General features: G+C 39.4%; 1 protein-coding gene across 1 annotated transcript in view; it reads left to right on the top strand.

Moving 5' to 3' along the window:
• Positions 1-22,930, top strand: part of LOC143037383 (uncharacterized) — a 115,845-nt gene that overhangs the window by 87,069 nt on the left and 5,846 nt on the right. The window contains exons 15-22 of the mRNA XM_076205519.1: positions 11,993-12,126; positions 13,499-13,634; positions 14,997-15,131; positions 15,812-15,894; positions 16,561-16,717; positions 17,745-17,904; positions 20,681-20,823; positions 21,818-22,009. Coding sequence (XP_076061634.1) covers positions 11,993-12,126; positions 13,499-13,634; positions 14,997-15,131; positions 15,812-15,894; positions 16,561-16,717; positions 17,745-17,904; positions 20,681-20,823; positions 21,818-22,009 — 1,140 coding nt within the window. The remainder of the gene's footprint in view (positions 1-11,992; positions 12,127-13,498; positions 13,635-14,996; positions 15,132-15,811; positions 15,895-16,560; positions 16,718-17,744; positions 17,905-20,680; positions 20,824-21,817; positions 22,010-22,930) is intronic.

Here is a 22,930-nt window from a genome sequence, read left to right as displayed (position 1 = left end):
TGTGTGTGTGTGTATTTACCTAGTTGTATTTACCTAGTTGTATTTTGCGGGAAGGGGAGCTATGCTCGTGATGTCCCGCCTTTGTATCTTGCAGTGTCTAGTTTGTTTTTAAACTCATGAATGGTTTTTGCGCATACTATTTCATTTTCCAGTTTGTTCCAAGTGTCCAAAACTCTATGAGGAAAACTGTTTTTCTTCAGTTCTCTTCTATAGCTATGTTTTTTTATTTTCTTTCCATGTCCTCTTGTGTTTCTTTTGTCCCAGTTAAGTAAGTTCTCTCTATCGAGTACCTCTGTGCCTCTCATGATTCTGTAGATGGTCAATAGGTCACCTCTCTCTCTTCTTTGCTCCAGTGTCGGTAACTCCAGTTTAGCCAATCTCTCCTCGTATGATAGGTTTGCAAGTGCAGGTGCCATTTTTGTAGCTGCTCTTTGGATTCTTTCTATTTTCTTTATATTCTTTTTGGTACTGGGGGACCACAATGTCGCCGCATACGCCTTATCAATGTAACCAATATTTTTTTTATCATGTCTTCGTCCAAGTATGTAAACGCCACTTTTATTGATCTTAGCAAGTTGTAAGTCTCCCCGACAATTTTGTTAATCTGTATATCATAGGACAAGTCGTTCGTGATAATTACTCCCAAATCTTTTTCGGATCCTACTTTCTTTACTTCTTTGGTTCCAATTGTATATTTTCCTGATATTCTGTTTTTGCTTTTTCCAAACTCCATTATGCTACACTTCTTAGTATTAAAGTCCACTTCCCATTTCTGACTCCAGTTCCATACCCTATTTAGGTCTTCTTGCAGTGCTTCACAGTCCTCATCAGTTTCTATTTTCCTTAGCAGTTTGGCGTCATCGGCAAAGAAGCTCATGTAGCAGTTCACGTCCTCGTCCATGTCATTCATATAGATAGCAAACATTATTGGTGCCAGCACAGATCCTTGCGGTACTCCACTGATCACCTCTTTCCAATCTGAATATTTTTCTCTGAGCACTACTCTCATCTTTCTACCAGTCAGAAAGTCCTCTATCCATTTTAGTAGGTTTCCTTGTATTCCTCCTATGTGTTCCAGTTTTTTTAGTAGTTTTCTGTGTGATACTTTGTCAAAGGCTTTTTGCAAGTCTAGGAATGCACAATCAGCCCATCCATTTCTTTCTTGCACTATGTCTATTAGTCTTGAGTAAAAGCATATTAAGTTTGTGGAGCATGATCTTCCTTGTCTGAATCCGAATTGTCTTGGGTTTAATATGTCATTGTCTTCCAGATGTTTTACCCATCTATTCTTGATTATTTTCTCACAAATTTTGGCTATGGTGCTTGTTAGTGATACTGGCCTATAGTTGGTGGGTTCTTCTTTGTTTCCTCCTTTGTGTATTGGTACAATGTTAGCGTTTTTCCAGTCCTCGGGTATCTTTCCTTCTTTGAGTGAGCTGTTTATTAAGATGTGTATTTTGTCTGTTAGTTCTTCTTTGCACTCCTTTAGAATCCAATTTGCAATACCGTCCGGGCCATGTGATTTTCTGACATCCAGCCTTGATAGATGTTCTGATATTTCCTTTAGTGATGCTGTAAACTCATTCATGAGGGGAGATTTCTTGTTTTTATCTATGTCACAATTTGGTATTTTCTCTCTGGTGAAAACAGATTTAAAGTGATTGTTCATGACTTCGGCCATCTCTAAATCTTCTGTGTATTCTATGTTTCCTTGGCATAGTTTCACCATTTCCTGTTTGTTTTTAAGTTTACCATTCACATACCGATAGAATAGTTTGGGTTGCTCTTTGCATTTGTCTATAATATCCTTCTCATGGTTCCTTTTTTCCTCTCTTCTCACATTAACATACTCATTTCTATAGTTAACATAAATTTGCCATTTGCTTTGTTTTTTGTCTTTTCTCCACTTTTTCCAAGCTTTGTCCCTTCTGTCTTTTGCCTCACTGCATCTTTTGTTGAACCAACATTTAATGTACTCTCTCTCTCGCTTTTGTCTTGGTACATGCCTGTTTACACCTTCATTGTAGTTTTCCATCAATATATTCCATTTCTCTTCCACTGTTGTTTCTTCCCTGTAAAATATTTCCCAGTTTGCATTCCGGAAGAATGTCTTTAGTTTTGTAAAGTCTGTTTTGTTGTACATCAGTCTTCCTTTCCTATGCTTTTCGTTCCTCTCTATGTCTATTTCTTCCTTTAGTACAGTTTCGATGAGTACATGGTCACTCTTTCCAATTGGTGTCTCATACTGGACTTTATGCACTATTTCAGGTTCTGTTGTAAATATTAGATCTAGTTTCGATGGCTCTTCATTATTTCTGTACCTTGTGTTTTCACGGACCCATTGGGTCATTGTGTACTCCATGGTCATATCTAGCAGTACATTGCCCCACGAGTCATCTCCTCCTTGCACTGTCATGCTGTCCCAACAAATTTCTTTGCAATTGAAGTCCCCCATAATTACCAGATTTCCCTTACCCATTAGTATCTCATTGAGTGATTTTCTTGTATCATCTAGCATTTTTGTATGTTCGTTTTCTTTCCAAGCGCTTGTTTTTGGAGGCACATAAGTCACCACAAACTTTCTACTTTTCATATTCTTGCCTTCGACTTTTATCATGATCAATTCAACATTACCTTTGCCCTCTGCAATTTTTGTCACCTTTAGGTCTTTCTTGGCCAAGAACATGATTCCCCCTCCCTGTTTCTTGTCCCTGTTTTTTATCCAGTAGTTGTATAAACCTTGTCCGATAACAGTGGATGGTATTTCACCTCTTAGTTTAGTCTCTACAATTCCCATTATGTCTGGTTTTGCTTCTAACAGATAATCATTGAGTTCGTTCAGTCCCGAAATTAGTCTGTCAATGTTGGTATAGGCCACTTTTAATTTTCTTCCTTCTCCCTGGTTTCTTCTTCCCTTGGTTTTTTCATTTTGAAGCGCCATTGTCTTAATCTCAAGTCTATTACTCTCCACTGGAATTCTTTGCATTCTGTCTCCGATCTTTTCAATTTTTTTTCCCTTTGCTTCTTCTCTTAGTGCCTTTTCTTTTTCTAATTCCTCAGTACTCATTTCTCTTTTTATCCATATCTTATTGTATTTTTCACTCTTTGCCAAGTTACCTACTTTTTCAAATATGTCTTCTACTACCATTTGTGACCTTAGTTTTATCTTTAGAGGTCGATTCCTATCCTTAGTATAGCGACCAATTCTGTAAGTCTCTTCTAGGTCTGTGCCTGAATCACTGTCTCCCCCCTGAATTTCATTAAGGATTTCTACTGCTGTCTCTTTTTCTTCTTTTTCTCTCATGTACCTCGCCAATCCTTGTTTTTCTTTAAGCCCATAAACCACAATACATTTCTTCCTATCTACTGTATCCCTGACCCAATTTGCTTTTTCGTTAATCACTTGAATGATTGTGTCTTTTGCATTATCTTGCATTTGCTGCTTGACTATTTCTTTGAAAGCAATTTCTTTATTTTCAATATTTTCTTTCCACTTCTTAATTTCCTGGATACTGTCCCCACCTAAGTTTTCTTCGATCTTTTGTGTCAATTCTTGTAATTTGTTGTTCACTTCCTGCTTTAGATTTTCGCTATTGCTATTATCATTAGTTTTCTTCTTTTCATTATCATTCTTCAGTTCATTTATGTCTCTTTTCATTGTGTGTGTATTTACCTAGTTGTACCTAGTTGTATTTTACGGGAAGGGGAGCTATGCTCGTGGGGGTCCCGTCTTCATTTCTCATTTTATCTAAACAATTTTTAAATTCATGTATTGTTTTTGCACACACCACTTTCTCATCTAACTTGTTCCAACTGTCTATTACTCTGTGAGGAAAGCTGTTCTTTTTCAAATCTCTTCTATAGCTGTCTTTTTTTATTTTCTTTCCGTGTCCTCTTGTATTTCTGTCATCCCATTTCATCAGATTCTCTCTATCAGTAATTTCTATGCCTTTCATGATTCTGTAAATAGCTATCAAATCTCCTCTCTCTCTTCTTTGCTCTAGTGTCTGTAGTTCAAGTTTTTGTAGTCTCTCTTCATATGATAGTTTTGAGAGTGTTGGTGCCAGTTTTGTAATTGCTCTTTGTATTCTTTCAAGTTTTTTTATACATTTTTTTGTACTTGGTGACCATATCGTTGCTGCATATTCCAATCTTGGTCTTATCAGGGTGATTAGGATTTTCCTCACCATTTCTTCATCCAGGTATGTAAATGCCACTTTGATTGTTCTTATTAAATTATAAGTTTCTCCAAAAATCTTATTTATATGTTTCTCAGGTGACATATTATTCATAACAATGACTCCCAGGTCCTTCTCATTTTCTACTTTTTTTATTCCTTCTTCTCCCAAATTATATGATCCTGTTATTCTGTTTTTGCTTTTTCCAAATTCCATTATACTACACTTTTTTGTATTGAACTCCATCTCCCACTTCCTACTCCATTCCTGTACTTTATTTAGATCTCTCTGTAGTGATTCACAATCTTCTTCAGTTTTCACTCTTTTCAGTAGTTTTGCATCGTCTGCAAAGAAGCTCATATAGCTTTCAATTCCTTCATCCATATCATTAATATATATAGCAAACATTATTGGGGCCAGAACTGTTCCCTGCGGGACACCGCTTATTACTTCATTCCATTTTGAGTGCTGGTTTCTTATCACTACTCTCATTTTTCTTTCTTGCAAAAAGTCTTCCATCCAATTTAGTAATTTACCTTGTATTCCTCCTTCAGATTCTAGTTTCTTAAGCAACTTCTTATGTGGTACTTTGTCAAAAGCTTTTTTTAGGTCTAGAAATGCACAATCAGCCCATCCATCTCTTTCTTGTATTATATCTATTAGCCTTGAATAGAAACATATTAAATTGGTGACGCATGATCGTCCTTGTCTGAATCCAAATTGCCTTGGATTTAGTACGTTGTTTTTTTCCAAGTATTTTACCCATCTATTTTTGATAATTCTTTCACAAATTTTTGCTATTGTACTTGTTAGAGAGACTGGTCTATAGTTGGTAGGTTCTTCTTTATTTCCTCCTTTATATATAGGTACTATATTTGCTTTTTTCCAATCTTCTGGAACTTTTCCTTCTTTCAAGGAACTGCTTATTATGCTATGTATTTTGTCTGCCAGTTCATTCCTGCATTCTTTCAGAATCCAGTTTGCTATTTCATCTGGTCCATGCGATTTTCTGACATCAAGATTACTCAAGTGTATCAATATTTCATTCTTTGATAATTCTATTTCTTCTATAGGGGGGACTTTCTCTTTCCATTCAATCTCTTCAGGTTGTATGTTCTCCCTTGTAAACACTGATTTAAAATGTTTGTTCATAATTTCCGCCATTTCCATTTCCTCAGTGTATTCAACTTCCCCTTGTCTTAATTTCTCCAAGTCCTGTTTGTTTTTCAGTTTATTGTTTACAAATCTGTAGAATAGTTTTGGTTGATCTTTACATTTTTCTATGACGTCTTTTTCATATTTTCTCTTTTCTTCTCTGCACGTTTGTACATATTCATTTCTATAACCGGTATATATTTTCCATTTTTCAGGTCTTCTGTCTTTTTTTCCATCTGGTCCAGGCTTTGTCTCTTTTGTCTTTTAACTCCCTACAACTTTTGTTGTACCAGCATTTTACATATTCTTTTTCTTGTTTTTGTCTTGGGACATACTTTTCCACTCCTTTTTTGTAAATTTTTGTCAAAATATTCCATTTCTTTTCCACTGATGTTTCTTCTTTGTATATTTCTTCCCAGTTTTCTTGTTGAAAGAATTCTCTTATTTTATCAAAGTTTGTTTTTTCATACATCATTCTTCCTTTTCTATATTGTTCATTTCTTTTGATATATTTTTCTTCATTAAGTTCCAGTTCAATCAATATGTGGTCACTTTTACCTATTGGTGTTTTATATTCAATCTTGTCCACTATTCTAGGTTCAGATGTAATTAATAAGTCTAGTCTCGATGGTTCTTCTTCATTTCTATACCTAGTGTTCTCTTGTATCCATTGTGTCATTGTGTGGTCAATAATCATCTCAAGTAGAGCGTTTCCCCATGAGTCGTCTCCACCCTTTACTGTCATTTCTTCCCAGCAGATTTCTTTGCAATTAAAGTCGCCCATCATAACTATTCTTCCTCCATCTTCCATTATTTTATTTAATGTTATCTTTGTGTCCTCTGACATACTTTTATGTTCACTCTCCTCCCATGAGGCTGTTTTTGGAGGCACATAATTGATCACAAATTTTCTGCTCTTCTTATCTCTGTCTTCCACTTCTATCATAATCATCTCTACTGTATTCTTTCCATATATGACACCTTTCACGTTTATATCCTTCTTAGTCAGGAACATAACTCCACCCCCTTGCTTTTTCTCTCTGTTTCTAATACAATAATTGTATGCATCATGTCCTACACTGTTGGGTGGTAGTGGGCCTTTTAATTTTGTTTCTACAATTCCCATTATGTCCGGTTCTTTTTCCTTCAAATAATCATTCAGCTCATTCAATCCTGTTATTAATCCATCTATATTTGTGTAAGACACTCTTAGTTTTCTGCCACTTCCATTGTGTTCTCTGTTTCCCTTTTGTTTTTCTTTTGTATGTCGAACTTCCTTAGTTTCATGTTCACTACTCTCCAATAGAATCTCTCTTTCTCTGACTCCATTCTGTTCTCGTTTTTTGCCTTAGCTTCCAGTCTTTTCTGCTTTTCTTCCTCTCTTTCCTCTTTATTCATTTCCCTTTTTATCCATATCTTTTTATATTGTTCACTTGTTGCTAGTTTCCCTGTTTTGGATAAGATATTCTCTGCCGTTGTTTGTGACTTGAATTTAATCTTAATTGGTCTGGTCTTGTCTGTGCTATACTTTCCGAGTCTAAATTTCTCTTCGATTTGTTTCATAATTTCTGGTTCATCTTCCTGAACTGATTCTAGTAATTGGCTTACTTTTTCATTTTCCTCTTTGATTCTTGTGGTTCTATCTGTGTTGTGTTTCTCTTCCATTCCTAATATAATTATACATTTCTTCTTGTCTGCTAAATCTCTTACTATATTCTCCTTTTGTCTCATCACTTTAATAACTGAGTCTTCAGTATGTTCTTTCAATTGCTGTTTGACTATGTCAGTGAATGAAACCTTATTTCCTTCTTGGGTTGTTTTCCAATTCTTAGTTTCTCTAGCTATTGTCTCTCTGTTTTCTTTACTATTCTTCTTCAATTCCTCATTCTCCACCTTTACTTCTCTTAACTGTCTTTTTAGGTCTTCTATTTCATCAGTTAAGTTTTTATTCGCCTTTTCTAGTTCTTCCAATCTTTCAATCCTTTGTAAAATGGTGTTCATATGACCTAACCTATTCTCCAAGTCCTCGATCACCTTATCAACCCTCTCCTCTAGTCTTGTCAGTCGGGGGGGGGTTGTGTCCCCCCCACCCTCTTTAAATCCCTTGAAAATATTCTCATCACTTTCTACTGTATTGTTCTTGTCTATACTTTTAATCTTTACATTTTTATTAGACATTTCGTCATCATCGGGAGGCCTTTTGTTTACCTTTCGCCTGTCTGCCTGGGCCAAGTCTACTCCTTCCTCATTTCCTTCCATTTCCCTCAGTAATCCCTCCCCCTTTCCTCTTTCCCTACTTTCCTACTACTCCACGAGCAATTTCCCCCCACCCTGTAAAAACAATAGGCACTTCTCTTTGCGTTGGGATCCACAAACTTCAATTTTCTTCAGAACGTCTTCTAAGCCGTCCATTCGTTGAAGTGTGTGTATGTGTATTTACCTAGTTGTATTTTACGGGAAGGGGAGCTATGCTCGTGGGGTCCCGTCTTCATATCTCATTTTATCTAAACAATTTTTAAATTCATGTATTGTTTTTGCACACACCACTTTCTCATCTAACTTGTTCCAACTGTCTATTACTCTGTGTGGAAAGCTGTTCTTTTTCAGATCTCTTCTATAGCTGTCTTTTTTTATTTTCTTTCCGTGTCCTCTTGTATTTCTGTCATCCCATTTTATCAGATTCTCTCTATCAGTAATTTCTATGCCTTTCATGATTCTGTAAATAGCTATCAAATCTCCTCTCTCTCTTCTTTGCTCTAGTGTCTGTAGTTCAAGTTTTTGTAGTCTCTCTTCATATGATAGTTTTGAGAGTGTTGGTGCCAGTTTTGTAATTGCTCTTTGTATTCTTTCAAGTTTTTTTATACATTTTTTTGTACTTGGTGACCATATTGTTGCTGCATATTCTAATCTTGGTCTTATCAGGGTGATTAGGATTTTCCTCACCATTTCTTCATCCAGGGATGTAAATGCCACTTTGATTGTTCTTATTAAATTATAAGTTTCTCCAAAAATCTTATTTATATGTTTTTCAGGTGACATATTATTCATAACAATGACTCCCAGGTCCTTCTCATTTTCTACTTTTTTTATTCCTTCTTCTCCCAAATTATATGATCCTGTTATTCTGTTTTTGCTTTTTCCAAATTCCATTATACTACACTTTTTTGTATTGAACTCCATCTCCCACTTCCTACTCCATTCCTGTACTTTATTTAGATCTCTCTGTAGTGATTCACAATCTTCTTCAGTTTTCACTCTTTTCAGTAGTTTTGCATCGTCTGCAAAGAAGCTCATATAGCTTTCAATTCCTTCATCCATATCATTAATATATATAGCAAACATTATTGGGGCCAGGACTGTTCCCTGCGGGACACCGCTTATTACTTCATTCCATTTTGAGTGCTGGTTTCTTATCACTACTCTCATTTTTCTTTCTTGCAAAAAGTCTTCCATCCAATTTAGTAATTTACCTTGTATTCCTCCTTCAGATTCTAGTTTCTTAAGCAACTTCTTATGTGGTACTTTGTCAAAAGCTTTTTTTAGGTCTAGAAATGCACAATCAGCCCATCCATCTCTTTCTTGTATTATATCTATTAGCCTTGAATAGAAACATATTAAATTGGTGACGCATGATCGTCCTTGTCTGAATCCAAATTGCCTTGGATTTAGTACGTTGTTTTTTTCCAAGTATTTTACCCATCTATTTTTGATAATTCTTTCACAAATTTTTGCTATTGTACTTGTTAGAGAGACTGGTCTATAGTTGGTAGGTTCTTCTTTATTTCCTCCTTTATATATAGGTACTATATTTGCTTTTTTCCAATCTTCTGGAACTTTTCCTTCTTTCAAGGAACTGCTTATTATGCTATGTATTTTGTCTGCCAGTTCATTTCTGCATTCTTTCAGAATCCAGTTTGCTATTTCATCTGGTCCATGTGATTTTCTGACATCAAGATTACTCAAGTGTATCAATATTTCATTCTTTGATACTTCTATTTCTTCTATAGGGGGGACTTTCTCTTTCCATTCAATCTCTTCAGGTTGTATGTTCTCCCTTGTAAACACTGATTTAAAATGTTTGTTCATAATTTCCGCCATTTCCATTTCCTCAGTGTATTCAACTTCCCCTTGTCTTAATTTCTCCAAGTCCTGTTTGTTTTTCAGTTTATTGTTTACAAATCTGTAGAATAGTTTTGGTTGATCTTTACATTTTTCTATGACGTCTTTTTCATATTTTCTCTTTTCCTCTCTGCATGTTTGTACATATTCATTTCTATAACTGGTATATATTTTCCATTTTTCAGGTTTTCTGTCTTTTTTCCATCTGGTCCAGGCTTTGTCTCTTTTATCTTTTAACTCCCTACAACTTTTGTTGTACCAGCATTTTACATATTCTTTTTCTTGTTTTTGTCTTGGGACATACTTTTCCACTCCTTTTTTGTAAATTTTTGTCAAAATATTCCATTTCTTTTCCACTGATGTTTCTTCTTTGTATATTTCTTCCCAGTTTTCTTGTTGAAAGAATTCTCTTATTTTATCAAAGTTTGTTTTTTCATACATCATTCTTCCTTTTCTATATTGTTCATTTCTTTTGATATATTTTTCTTCATTAAGTTCCAGTTCAATCAATATGTGGTCACTTTTACCTATTGGTGTTTTATATTCAATCTTGTCCACTATTCTAGGTTCAGATGTAATTAATAAGTCTAGCCTCGATGGTTCTTCTTCATTTCTATACCTAGTGTTCTCTTGTATCCATTGTGTCATTGTGTGGTCAATAATCATCTCAAGTAGAGCGTTTCCCCATGAGTCGTCTCCACCCTTTACTGTCATTTCTTCCCAGCAGATTTCTTTGCAATTAAAGTCGCCCATCATAACTATTCTTCCTCCATCTTCCATTATTTTATTTAATGTTATCTTTGTGTCCTCTAACATACTTTTATGTTCACTCTCCTCCCATGAGGCTGTTTTTGGAGGCACATAATTGATCACAAATTTTCTGCTCTTCTTATCTCTGTCTTCCACTTCTATCATAATCATCTCTACTATATTCTTTCCATATATGACACCTTTCACGTTTATATCCTTAGTCAGGAACATAACTCCACCCCCTTGCTTTTTCTCTCTGTTTCTAATACAATAATTGTATGCATCATGTCCTACACTGTTGGGTGGTAGTGGGCCTTTTAATTTTGTTTCTACAATTCCCATTATGTCCGGTTCTTTTTCCTTCAAATAATCATTCAGCTCATTCAATCCTGTTATTAATCCATCTATATTTGTGTAAGACACTCTTAGTTTTCTGCCACTTCCATTGTGTTCTCTGTTTCCCTTTTTTTTTTCTTTTGTATGTCGAACTTCCTTAGTTTCATGTTCACTACTCTCCAATAGAATCTCTCTTTCTCTGACTCCGTTCTGTTCTCGTTTTTTGCCTTAGCTTCCAGTCTTTTCTGCTTTTCTTCCTCTCTTTCCTCTTTATTCATTTCTCTTTTTATCCATATCTTTTTGTATTGTTCACTTGTTGCTAGTTTCCCTGTTTTGGATAAGATATTCTCTGCCGTTGTTTGTGACTTGAATTTAATCTTAATTGGTCTGGTCTTGTCTGTGCTATACTTTCCGAGTCTAAATTTCTCTTCGATTTGTTTCATAATTTCTGGTTCATCTTCCTGAACTGATTCTAGTAATTGGCTTACTTTTTCATTTTCCTCTTTGATTCTTGTGGTTCTATCTGTGTTGTGTTTCTCTTCCATTCCTAATATAATTATACATTTCTTCTTGTCTGCTAAATCTCTTACTATATTCTCCTTTTGTCTCATCACTTTAATAACTGAGTCTTCAGTATGTTCTTTCAATTGCTGTTTGACTATGTCAGTGAATGAAACCTTATTTCCTTCTTGGGTTTTCTTCCAATTTTCAGTTTCTTTAGCTATTGTCTCTCTGTTTTCTTTACTATTCTTCTTCAATTCCTCATTCTCCACCTTTACTTCTCTTAACTGTCTTTTTAGGTCTTCTATTTCATCAGTTAAGTTTTTATTCGCCTTTTCTAGTTCTTCCAATCTTTCAACCCTTTGTAAAATGGTGTTCATATGACCTAACCTATTCTCCAAGTCCTCGATCACCTTATCAACCTTCTTCTCTAGTCTTGTCAGTCGGGGGGGGTTTGTGTCCCCCCCACTCTCTTTAAATCCCTTGAAAATATTCTCATCACTTTCTACTGTATTGTTCCTATCTATACTTCTAATCTTTACATTCTTATTAGACATTTCGTTGTCCTCCAGCTCGTCTTGTGGTCGCTTGTTTACTTTTCGGCGGTCTGTTAGGGCCAAGTCCTCTACTTCCTCATTACCTTCCATTTCCCCAGCAATCCCTCTCCTTCTCCTCTTTCCTTACTTTCCCACTACCCCACGAGCAATTTCCCCCCACCCTGTAAATACAAAAAGGCACTTCTCTTTGCGTTGGGATCCACAATCTGCACTTTTCTTCAGAACGTTCTTCAAGCCGTCCGTTCGTTGAAAGTGTGTGTGTGTGTGTTTGTGTGTGTGTGTGTAGATAGATTTACATAGATATGCATGTATACATATAAAAAATATACCTAGTTTCCTCACTGCTTACATTGACCACTTCCTCCTCCTCCTCCTCCTCCTCCTCGTCTCCCTCAGTGTCTCCTCCTGATGGACATTTACTGTGATCTAAGAATGAAAACGGGGGACTTTGACAACTGCCAAGAAGTCGGGCGGAGCCTGGAACCTGTGGACGTGTCAGCAATGCCGCCCTGCGTCGTTGCCGCCTTTGGGTATGTTGCTTCTCACCCCCACCCCCACAGTGTCTGAGAGTGCTTCTTAAGGGATCGTAGGAGGGGTTCTTGGAGACCATGCATGTGGGGGACTCCTCCTGGGGTTATACTGGAGGCCTCCTCCTGAGGACCTCCTGGCTGCCTTCTGGTACTTTCATGGTGACCTCCTCGTGACCTCCTCGGGACTTCATGGGAACCACCTGATGGGAACCTTTTGAGGACCCCTTCCGTGTGCGTGTGTGTGTGTGTGTGTGTGTGTGTGTGTGTGTGTTTGTACGTGTCTGAAGGAAGAGTTGACAGGATTACCATTAAACCAGCTTAGAATAAGAATAGCCAAAACCCTAGTTTAGGTTAACCCTTTTCTGAGATTAAGAACAGCCCAAATCCTAGTTTAGGTTAACCCCTTTCTGACTTACTGACCGTGAATTTGGAGTTAAGTTCTTAAGTTCTGAAGCGCCACTCGTAAACTTATCATCAAAAGTATCAGATTGAGATTAGATAGATGAATAGATGGCTAGATAGATAGATGGATAGATAGATAGATAGATAGATAAATAGATGGGTGGATGCGTAGATGGATAGATAGATAGATAGATAGATAGGTAGATAGATGGGGGGATGCGTAGATGGATACATGGATAGATAGATAGATAGATAGATGGGTGGATGCGTAGATGGATAGATGGATAGATAGATAGATAAATAGATAGATAAATGAATAGATGGGTAGATGGATAGATTAGTAGATGAATGGATGCATGCATGCATGGATAGATGTATGGATAGATGGATAAGTGGAGAGATGGATGGATGGAACGATAGATGGATGGATGACTAGAAGGATAGATGGAACGATAGATGGATGGATGGATTGATGGACGAATAGATGGGTGGATAATTAGAGAGAGAGAGAGAAAGAGAGAATAACGGGGAAAGATACAAAAGACTGTAAGAAAAAAAGAGTGTTTTGCATATGAAGTGTATTTACATTTATGTCGTTTACTTAACCTATTAATGAAACAGACACTTTGTCACACGAATGAGTAATGTTTTCATTGGCAGAGGGTGTCCAACGTTGATAGAAACAAACATGCTCTCAGACTTCCTTGACAAAAAAATAAGTAAATAAATAAATAGAGATAAAATAAAATGAAATAAAATAAAATAAAATAGAATAGAATAAAATGAAATTGAATAAAATAAAGTAAAATTAAATCAAATCAAATCAAATGAATTAAAATAAAATAAAATGAAATAAAAAAAAATAAAATGAAATAAGATTAGATTAAAAGCAAAGCTACTTCACACCCTGTGTTAAGAATTTGTTACTTTCCTGAGCGCATCTAGATAAGGTATCTATCTCTCTGGACAGGGCGGGCGTAATTATTGATCTAGATGACGAGTCTAAGGCTATCCTGGCAACTAGAAACAGTATGAACTGGGAAGCGCATCAGTGTATTTCAGCCGCCATACGAAACGTCATTTCTATGCAAGGCCTTAAGGCTATGGTAAGTCCAAAAGGCTTCTAGGAGTTTCTAAAATACGTCTAAGGGAGTCTAAGGGAATACTCGTAGGAACGGTTAGGGAGGTGGGTGGCACTCCCTTCAAGCCGCCTATAAAGCCGTCCCTAGGGTGGCTTTCTCAGCCTAAGCACAAAGTGAGTGAGACGCGGGCGACACAGGGGACACAGGCAACACAAGCGACACAGGCGACACAGGTGACACAGGTGACATAAGCGACACATGCGACACAGGCAACACAGGCGACACAGACAACACAGGCGACACAGCCCAGAGCAAAGGCAGACTTCCTGTTGCTGAATTGAAGTACAGTTTGAACTTGTCTAACACTTGAAATGCTGAGGTAGTAGTGCATCAAGAAGCATTTCAAGTAAGAAAGAAGTTTAAAGTGTATTTCATTCAGGAACAATAAGCCTGTGTCACCTGTGTCGCCTGCATCTCAGTTTGCGCTTAGGCTTATTCCCGTTTTGTAAGTTATTCTCATCAAGTTCCTCTCATCAGCCACCAAGACACCTAAGACTCTGTCTTCTTCAACTTGACAGACAGTCATTCTTGTAGTTTTAAGTCTCCAAATCTCCCTCCTGGACACTTTTTGAGGTTTCTGTCACAAATGACTTCTTCCTCAATAGACTCTGACGTCATCCTTCTGAAGTCACGTCACTGATGACGTCACTAGATCTTTTTGAAACCAAAACAAATGTTACTACTTCCCTGTACCCCTTCCTTTCTTTCTCCCTAACCTTTACCTCTTTACCTTTTTCTTTACCTTTTTCCCTTCTGCCCAAACCCTTTCTACTTGTCCTCCCTCTCCTTTAATAATAATAACATGTAAGTTACGCTTCACAATCTCACAAGTAATGTTCTTCCTTCCTTCCTTCCTTCCTTCCTTCCTTCTTACCTTACTCTCTCCATACCTTCCTTTCTTCCTCCCTTCTTTCCTTTCTTCCTCCCATCCTTCCTTCCTTCCTTCCTTCTTCCCTTCCTTTCTCCCTTCCTTCCTTCTTTTTTCTTCCTTCCTCCCTTCCTTCCTTCCTTCCTTCCTTCCTTCCTTCCTTCCTCCCCCTTCCTTCCTCCCTTCCTTCCTTCCTTCCTTCCTTCCTCCCCTTCCTTCCTTCTTCCCTTCCCTTCCCTTCTTCTTTCCTCTCTTCCTCCCTCCCTTCCTTCCTTTCTTCTTCTCTTCCTTCCTTCCTTCCTTCCTTCCTTCCTACCCTCCTCCCTTCCTCCCTTCCCTTCCCTCCCTCCAGCTCTCCTTCAACCCTCAATTCCTATTCTTCCCTCTTCCCTTCCTCCCCTCACAAGAAGTCCTCCTGTTTTTAACGACACCCCTTCCGCCCTTCCTTCGTGTACCAGGGTGGCGACATGGGGGCCGTTCTTCCTGAAGGAGCTCTTGCCGATCTCAATGCGAACATCATCAACGTAGACGAAGATATGCTGAACAAAATCTCCCCTGGATGCGCTGCTAATTTCGTCCTCAAAAAGTTAAACGTAAGTGGCACTGATTGGCACTAACAAGTGCCAGTCCTTGTTGGCAAACCACCTCTTCTAATGTGGCAAAGAGTTTAGGCCATTTGCAACTGTTATCAGATTTCGGTCAATTGCACAATATTTCGCCCTTTCCCATGCATGGTCAGGTAAAGTCTCTTTCATTTAAATGATTATTGACAATTTGATTATGCACAATTCTGCAAAACTAAATAGATAGATAGATAGATAAACAGATAGATAAATAAACAAATACATAAATAAATTTATTAATAGATAAATAAATAGAGAATTTAATCAATGAAGGAATGAATAAATAGATAAATGATTAAATAACTTGATTAATAGATAAATGAATAAGCATGAAATAAATGAATAAATAAATATATATAAATAAATATATAAATAGACAAATAAATAAGTAGATAAATAAATGAATAAATGATAGAATAAGAAATGAATAAAGAAAGATCAAATCCAATCCAATATCAAAATGGACGCGTGAAATCTGACGCCGTACTCGGCTACTCGGCAATAATTTATCCTCAGCATTTGACGTCATTTGAAAGGCCTTATCATACTGGGCTCATTTTCCTCCGACTGTTGGGGCAGATTAATCGGAGGTTGGAGGAAAAATAACCCATTGTGATAACCCTATCATGTCATGTCATGTCTCCTTTCAGGAAATGATGGCCATTCCTAGCACGGCCTGTCTGGACCAGGGCCAACAGGACGCTGTGGCCAAACTCATCATGAAAAATATGGGGTGAGTCAAGGGGAGAGGGGTGGGGGGAGGGGGAGAGTGGTTGGAAGAGAAGAAGGGGGAGGATGGTAGGAGGGGGAGGGGAGGTGAGAAAGTGCTTGGAGTGGGGAGGAAGGGGAGTGGTTGGTTGGAGGAGTAAGGTGGGAGAGTAGTTGGAGGGGGAGGAAGAGTGGCTGGTAGCGGGGGAGGGTGGCAATTGATTGATTGAATGATTCCTTTAGAAAGTGTCTGGTATGTGTCTTAGCATTCAGGCACATTTCAAAATACAGAGACTCAATTATCATGTTAATGGATGATACTGCTTGTGTGCTCATTTGTATGTATAAATGTATATATGTATCTATGTATATACCTATATATGTATACATGTGTACATGTATATATCTATGTATATACGTATATATGTATACATTTATATACGTGTATATGTATGTGTATAGTTATGGAACAGATCGCTAGTAGCAGCGATGTCATTCAATCAGGCCCGGCCGTCGCGGAGCCTTGAACGTGGGTCCCTCTGACCACGAGTTCCACGCTTTACCATCATCGAGTGGCTGGATGGTAACTCGTGGGACTTAGGCTCAAAGGGACACACGTTCGAAGCTCCCCGACGGCCGGGCCTGATTGTTTATATTTATATAGATTGACGTCTGACCATCCCTCCCACAGAGATCCATCGAAGTGGACTAGCATAAGGTCAGTGTCTTGCCTGCTGCACCTACTGCCCTCAGACACCATCAAAAAGATACCTGACCATGTGCTGACCTCCTACATGTGTCAAATGCCGCCCCCGGGGGTCTCCAAGAGAACTGAGGAACTGAGCAAGGTTAGTTCGACCACAGCGTCTCTGCGAGTTCGTTCGTGTTTTTTTTTTTTTTTTTTTAAAGTAATTTCCTTTTGGCTGACGCCGAAGGATTTTATTCAAGTGGGAGGATCCTCCATTATTTCTTATGTGGTAATTTTTGCTTGTGACTCCCCTGTAGATGAAGTCCATTGTGATTCTAGGATCAATGTACCCCATGTTTCTTTAATCCCGATTTTATTCAGTCGAGGGAAATATTTATAGACATCGAAGGGTTAAACCTCAATTACACTTTTATTCTACCTGCCGTCAGATGATTTTTATCCAACAAAGAAGAAAAGTCACGTGGGAGTCAACGGAGGAGATCTTTAACTCTTGAGTGCTTCATTTTATTCAAGTGAGAGAGTTAAGGCCAACACCGTAAAGCGGGCCCTACACGATCAATATTATTGCGCAATATTCCGTATTGTACAATATCATTGACGGTGTAGGGGTGGTATTAGAGAATGAAACAATATATTGAAGACATCAAATGTGTAGGCCAAACATGTGCCTCTTTAATTAATACCATCCCTACACCGTCAATACTATTGTACAATACTACACCGTCAATACTATTGTACAATACAGAATATTACGCAATAATACTGATCCTGTAGGGCCCGCTTGAAAAATTTCGATATCCATGGCAAACCCTTTCTACCAAGAAAAGTTCAATTTCATCTTCTTAGTTAAATTTAACTGATTTACTGGCTTATCTATAACATCTACTGGATTTTTTTTTTTCAAGTTTAACCAAGAATGTTAATAGAATCCTCCGAACGACCAAATTGTGAGTGCGCTGGTTTCGTAACCGGAAGCGTATTCGCTTATTCCCGGGTTCGAATCCCGCACTCCTCTTCGATTCCCAACAATGAGGGTGACCTCCCTCAAGAGTCCCTAAAGCGCATAATAGGGCAAAAGGTGACGGCTTTGGCCACAGCTACTCAGCGCCTCCTGGCGTCGACTTCTCTCCCATGACCTAAGTATGACCCCCTTTCTAATCCAATAGATGACGTGTAAGGACAAGATCTCTATGGAGGAGCTGGAGAGCCAGGAGCAGAAGATGAAAGATCTCATAAAGCTGCAGAAGGAGAAAGAGCTGAAGAATATGAACAATCCCTTTGGCGCGGTTTCCTCTTCGTCTTCGACGGCCAGAAGAAAGAGGCAAAGTGAGTTCCTGCAGGCTGTCTCGTCTCTTTCCCAGAAATGTGTCAAAATAAGAAGAAGAAGAAGAAGAAGATCGATTTATTATTGAGTTAACACTGATACTGGAGTAGTGCCTGTATAGTTCCTCTTTACAAGGGAAAAGGGGACAAGTGTGAATGTAGTAATTTCAGAGGGATTAGCCTGTTGAGTGTAGTAGGGAAGGCTTATGGGAGAATCTTAATTGAGAGGATTAGGAGAGGAACAGAAGGAGTAATTGGTGAGGAACAGTGTGGATTTAGGACGGGTAGAGGTTGTGTAGATCAGATCTTTGTGGTAAGACAGATATGTGAGAAAGCTATAGGAAAGGGGAAGGATGTTTTTTGGGCTTTTATGGATCTGGAAAAGGCTTATGATAGGGTAGACAGAAAGGCACTGTGGGAGGTTATGCAGATTTATGGGATAGGAGGAAAGCTTTTGGGAGCTGTCAAGAGTTTTTATGTGAGTAGTAGAGCATGTGTTAGGATTAGAAATGGAGAGAGTGAGTGGTTTGAAGTAAAGGTGGGACTTCGTCAAGGATGCGTTATGTCGCCCTGGCTGTTCAACTTATACATGGATGGGGTAGTGCGAGAGGTGAATGCTAGGGTAGTGAGTCAGGGATTGGAGATGGTTAAAGAAAATGGAGAAAAGTGGGAGGTGAGCCAGCTGTTGTTTGCGGACGACACTGCGCTTGTGGCAGGGTCAGAGGAGGGATTGAGGAAGCTGGTGGCAGAGTTTGGGAGAGTATGTGATAGAAGAAAGCTAAAGATAAATGTGGGTAAAAGTAAGGTGATGAGATGTACAAGGGATGAAAGTGGCAGTAGACTGGAAGTGAACATTAAGGGAGAGCGACTGGAGGAAGTGGATAGTTTTAGATACTTGGGTGCAAGTGTAGCAGGAAAAGGTGGAGTGAAGGTGGAGGTAGAATGTAGATTGAGAGAAGCGAGTAAATGCCTTGGTGGTTTAAAGAGTGTAATGAGAAATAGACATTTGGGAATGGATGCGAAGAGGAGACTGTATGAAGGAGTGATTGTGCCAACAGCACTGTATGGGGCAGAAACGTGGAACATGAGAGAAGAAGAGAGAAGGAGTTTGAATGTGTTTGAGATGAGGTGTCTGAGAAGTATGGTGGGGGTTACTAGGCTGGATAGAGTGAGAAATGAGGAGGTGAGGAGGAGAACAGGGGTGAAAAAGGATTTGGGAGATAGGGTTGATGAAAGAATATTAGGATGGTTTGGACACATGGAAAGAATGAGTGAAGAAAGACTAGTAAAAGAGGTATGGAAGGCAGATGTGGAGGGAGTGAACATGAGGGGACGTCCTAGGATGAGGTGGATGGATGGGGTGAAGGGGGCTTTGGGGAAGAGGGGAATGTCTGTTGAGGAAGGAAGGGAGAGGACGGAAGACAGAGGTGAGTGGAGAATGGTTGTATGTGGATGATGTTGTGACTGCATGAGGAGGAGTGGGCGGGGGGGTGGGGGGTGGGGTAGTATGTGCGAGTAAATTTTGACGCAGCCCGAAGGGATTTCTCCCCGTCCTCGCCTTATATGCAAAGGGGGACGGAGAGGGGGGGTCGCCGATTAAATGAAGCGGCCTTGCTGTGGATGTACTGTGTCTTGCGACACTGCTTCTGACCCAGGGCGGTGGGCAGGGTGCAGGGATAACCCGTCATCCAGGAGGTGCTCAGATGAGAGGAAGGGTGGGAGGGGTGTGGAGTGTATTTAGGGATGAAATGGGTGGGAGTGTTTTTATGCCTTTCCCTTTTTGGCTACCTCCCTTGGAAGGGGGAAAAAGCCTTGGTATATGTATGTAACACTGACAATGTACAATTTGAGTTGATTTTAGGACTAGACAAAGTCGAGTTAATGATATGCACTATGGATGGAATGGGGTTGTTCTTGTAGCGGTCAGTCCGTCCTCGGCGCTCTCATAGGCACATGTCTGGTGGCGTGGCGTGGCGTGGCGTGGTAGGGGTGCGTCGGGTGGGAAGAAGTGTCGTTGACGAGGGTGAGTGAATGTGTGTGTGTGTGTGTGTGTGTGTGTGTGTGTATTCACCTCGGATCTGCTGCAGTCTCTGTCGAGACAGCCAGACACCACCCTACGGCAGTGAGCTCAGAGCTCCTTATTAGCCGATCTCTGTGTAGGTCTGAGACCACTCACACACCACACACCGGGACAGCAAGGTCACAACTCCTTCACTAACGTCCCGTACCTACTCGCTGCTAGGTGAACAGGGGCTACACGTGAAAGGAGACAAACCCAACTTATCTCCGCCCGACCGGGGAATCGAACCCCGGTTCTCTGGCTTGTGAGGCCAGTGCTTTACCAATCCGCCACCGAGCCGTGTGTGTGTGTGTGTGTGTGTGTGTGTGTGTGTGTGTGTGCGTGCGTGTGTGTGTGTTTATTATATATGCACATTCAAGTCAACAGCTATGGTTTCTACATATGAGACTTGCGTTAGGCTATCGCTGGAATCTCTTTTTCTGAGGCATACGACGTATGGTATTCCAGGATTCAAAGATTTGTCATGGATGAAGCACACAAGTAGGTTAGTCCTTTGTAGCCGATTTTGCTTTGTACGAGGGTTTGGTAGAGCTTTCAAAGAGATTACCTATAAGATCCTGGGCTCGTGAAGGCAAGTACTACAAGACCAGAGGCTCACAGGCAGCTAGCTTAATGTGAAGGATCATAACAAAACTCCAATTTGCCACACAAAACGAAATGATGCTGCTGCAACGACTTTTCTCCTTTTTTTTTTCTCAGCTTCTTCCTCCGTGTGCGACACGGCAGTCGTCCAAGGCATCTCCGCAGTCTCGAGCACTGACCTCGAAGGCACGTCCGTTCAGGACGTCATCAATTGCCTGAACGTCCTCACCGCTAGCAAGATGGAAATGATCAAAGCCCAGGTGACGTCAACTAGTCCAACTGATTCTATTTAGAAACAACCCAATACGTAAACTAGTTTACTCAATGGGGATTAACTCTTTTTAGGATTAAACCAGTGGCTGATGTCTTTAATTAAGGGATCTGTGGGAAGTGTATTTCCTTTAGTCATAGTTTTATGAGATGAATTTGTCATTCATCATCTAATATTATAAACATTAGACATGAAGAAAAACTCTTGGTCTAGCCTCACAGAGGGTACAACCCGTTGTAGTATTTACCCAAAAAATATTACCTATCAACTTCAGTGTCTATTCATCTTCAACTAACAAATCAAACTAAAAGATCGTATCTCTATATTCACTTCAAGAAAATAGGTTTCCTTTCGCACTTTTGAGACTATGGGATGGAACACAAAGCTCACTTTAGAACACCTTGCAACCAACTCTCACTTCTTTCCTACATACCTCTCTCTCTCTCTCTCTCTCTCTCTCTCTCTCTCTCTCTCTCTCTCTCTCTCTCTCTCTCTCTCTCTCTCTCTCTCTCTCTCACCTTCTTTCTCACCTCCTCTCTCTCTCTCTCTCACCTTCTTTCTCACCTCCTCTCTCTCTCTCTCTCTCTCTCTCTCTCTCTCTCTCTCTCTCTCTCTCTCACCTTCTCTCTTTATCTATCTATTTCTCTCTCTTTTTCTCACTTTCTCTAACTTTCTCTCACATTTTCTCTCACCTTCTCTCTCTCTCTCTCTCTCTCTCTCTCTCTCTCTCTCTCTCTCTCTCTCTCTCTCTTTCTCTCCCACCTTCTTTCCTCTTTACACACTTTGAGAGTTACTCCCCCTTTTCAATTCATAGTACCGTTGCTCGTTCCTTCTTCCTTTCTTTCTTTCCCCTCTTTAAAAAATAACAGAATAAACGAAGAAAAGAAAGCCACTTTTTCACAGTAGAACCGAAGAAAAAAAAAAAAAAAAAAACATCTTTCAAGGCTGACCCGACATGCTCACGTCCTTCGACCTTGTTCCAGATCATATTGTCCAAGATCATCGAGCTCAGGGGAGACATTAGTAAACTCACCAGCCAAGACCTGGTCAACCTGAAGTACGCCCTCCGCGGCATCAAGAAGGAGGACGTCGACAAGCTCACATCCTTCAATTCACCCGACTTCAATGACGTCGTCTCCACGTATGGCATGAAACTGGACGTACCCTCTGATGTGGTAAGATATATATATATATATATATATATATATATATATTGGTATATACAGTATATACGTATATATATGTACATACATACATATACCGAGGCTTTTTCCCCCTTCCAAGGGAGGTAGCCAAAAAGGGAAAGGCATAAAAACACTCCCACCCATTTCATCCCTAAATACACTCCACACCCCTCCCACCCTTCCTCTCATCTGAGCACCTCCTGGATGACGGGTCATCCCTGCACCCTGCCCACCGCCCTGGGTCAGAAGCAGTGTCGCAAGACACAGTACATCCACAGCAAGGCCGCTTCATTTAATCGGCGACCCCCCCCCTCTCCGTCCCCCTTTGCATATAAGGCGAGGACGGGGAGAAATCCCTTCGGGCTGCGTCAAAATTTACTCACACATACTACCCCACCCCCCACTTCCCCGCCCACTCCTCCTCATGCAGTCACAACATCATCCATATACAACCATTCTCCACTCACCTCTGTCTTCCGTCCTCTCCCTTCCTTCCTCAACAGACATTCCCCTCTTCCCCAAAGCCCCCTTCACCCCATCCATCCACCTCATCCTAGGACGTCCCCTCATGTTCACTCCCTCCACATCTGCCTTCCATACCTCTTTTACTAGTCTTTCTTCACTCATTCTTTCCATGTGTCCAAACCATCCTAATATTCTTTCATCAACCCTATCTCCCAAATCCTTTTTCACCCCTGTTCTCCTCCTCACCTATATACAGTATATATGCATATATATGTATATATACATATATATAAATATATATGTATATATATATATGCATATATATATTATATACATATATATATATATATATATGTATATATGTATGTATAATATATATATATATACGTATATATATGTATATATATATATATATAGAGGTATATACAGTATATACGTATCTATATA

The sequence above is a fragment of the Oratosquilla oratoria genome, chromosome 22, assembly GCF_046742065.1.
Source record: "Oratosquilla oratoria isolate Oo_2021 chromosome 22, ASM4674206v1, whole genome shotgun sequence".
Taxonomy (NCBI): Eukaryota; Metazoa; Arthropoda; class Malacostraca; order Stomatopoda; family Squillidae; genus Oratosquilla; species Oratosquilla oratoria.
This window is presented reverse-complemented; position numbering and strand designations above follow the sequence as displayed.